Raw genomic sequence first — 2,119 nt, 5'->3', positions numbered from 1 at the left:
GGAAACTAAGCATTAGTCAAAACTAACTCCTAGTGATCTTGGCCAATGTAATTTTTTGTATTTTATTTTGCTATTGAACACAATTGAGATTTATAGTAAAAAAAAAAAAAAGGAAAATTGAAAAACAATAGTACTAATATGTGATCATTTCCTCAGGCATCCTACTGTAGGTTTTTCCCTCAGAAGCATTGAAAGTCTGTGGAAATCAAGGACAGAATTCTTTGAGTGTAAAGGGCAGATCATGAGCAACTCGTCCCCCACTGCAGCTGTGCAGCTCTGCTATGAGCACCTGAACGGATCCTGTGTGAAGACCCCCTACTCACCCGCATCCCGCGTGATTCTGTACATGGTGTATGGCTTTGGGGCTGTCCTGGCTGTGTTTGGAAACCTCCTGGTGATGACTGCCATCCTTCATTTCAAGCAGCTACACTCACCAACCAATTTTCTCATCGCCTCTCTGGCCTGTGCAGACTTTCTAGTGGGAGTGACTGTGATGCCCTTCAGTATGGTCAAGTCTGTGGAGAGCTGCTGGTACTTTGGGCAAACTTTCTGCACTTTTCACACATGCTTTGACACAGCATTTTGTTACTCTTCTCTCTTCCACTTGTGCTTCATCTCCATCGACAGGTACATTGCTGTTACTGACCCTCTGATCTATCCCACCAAGTTCACGGTGTCTGTATCATGCATATGCATCAGCATCTCCTGGATCCTGCCCCTTACTTACAGTGGCGCCGTGTTCTACACGGGTGCCAATGAGAAAGGGCTAGAGGAATTGTCTCATGCCCTTAACTGTGCAGGAGGCTGTCAGACAGTTGTAAATCAAAACTGGGTATTGATAGATTTTCTGTCCTTCTTTATACCTACCCTTGTCATGATCATTCTCTACTGTAATATTTTTCTTGTGGCCAGACAACAGGCTAAAAAGATTGAAAATACTGGTAGCAAAACAGATTCATCATCAGACAGTTACAAATCCAGAGTAGCCAAGAGAGAGAGAAAAGCAGCTAAAACCCTGGGTATCACTGTCATAGCATTCATGATCTCGTGGTTACCATACAGTATTGACTCATTAATTGATGCCTTTATGGGCTTCATAACCCCGGCCTATATTTATGAGATTTGCTGTTGGTGTGCTTATTACAACTCAGCCATGAACCCCTTGATCTATGCTTTATTTTACCCTTGGTTTAGGAAAGCCATCAAAGTCATTGTGAGTGGTCAGGTTTTCAAGAATAGTTCAGCAAGCATGAATTTGTCCTCTGAATAAATGTAAGCCATTGGATTGAGGAAGTTGAAGATATCTTTACATTTTCCAAATGAAATGAATTTTTAAAAATCAAATAAGACTGTTACTGAAGAGAAAGCAAATTGCTTTTCCAATTTAATTGGATAAGTCAATATGTTTCAGTCTTGCTAGGATATTCACTTCCTGTTGCTTCTCCAAAATATTTATTTGACTCATAAATGTTAAATCCCTATTTGTTATCTACAGTGGAGCTCACTCTGTACCCCAATAATGTAGAATAGTATAGGTTAGTATAGCATATTACAGTTAAAGATATAATAACCATTAGCAAAAACAATAAAACAAGTACAGGATCTTTCTTTCCAGTTTATAACTTCACTTCTAAGGCCTGAGTAGGATGGTGCTGACACTGAAGGTGAGTGAGTAATGAATGCCTGCAAGCAAGAGGTGAAAGGTGGAATGTAGTTGACACATTCCTCTTTCTGTTTTCTTTTTATTCCATTGACTCTTTCCTTTGTAACCTGAAAATGTCTTTTTCTTGATTTCCTCTTTTCTTTACAAAGACTTTCACTCACTTCCAACTTGTCAAAAACTTCTCTATGATGACTTTCACTGGGCTATTGTGGGGTGTTTTTTTTTTGCAATATAACTTATCAAATTGGCCAATATTAAAGAGGAGTTCATCAAACATAAAAATTAATATCGAAATAACCCCAAATTTCATATTGATAATTTGAAAAATTTGAAATTAATTTGGTGACATATTGGGAGTTTGCCAATAACTGTGACATGAAATGCAGTGCTTGAAAGTGGCCTATTAAACTGGGGAAGAGAAACGGTACCGCAGTTTCAGTAGCATCACCTTTATAC

The 2,119-nt window shown here is 38.8% G+C and overlaps 1 protein-coding gene across 1 annotated transcript; it reads left to right on the top strand.

The window, feature by feature from the left end:
• Positions 1–235: 235 nt before the first annotated feature.
• LOC616737 (trace amine-associated receptor 6) lies at positions 236–1,333 on the top strand. Its single transcript, XM_002690228.3, has one exon. The coding sequence runs from the start codon at positions 242–244 to the stop codon at positions 1,268–1,270; it is 1,029 nt and encodes a 342-aa protein (XP_002690274.1). The 5' UTR covers positions 236–241; the 3' UTR covers positions 1,271–1,333.
• Positions 1,334–2,119: the final 786 nt, after the last annotated feature.

Source organism: Bos taurus, chromosome 9, assembly GCF_002263795.3.
Source record: "Bos taurus isolate L1 Dominette 01449 registration number 42190680 breed Hereford chromosome 9, ARS-UCD2.0, whole genome shotgun sequence".
Lineage (NCBI taxonomy): Eukaryota > Metazoa > Chordata > Mammalia > Artiodactyla > Bovidae > Bos > Bos taurus.
The sequence above is the reverse complement of the archived record's forward strand: the minus strand, read 5'-3'. Positions and strand labels throughout refer to the sequence as shown.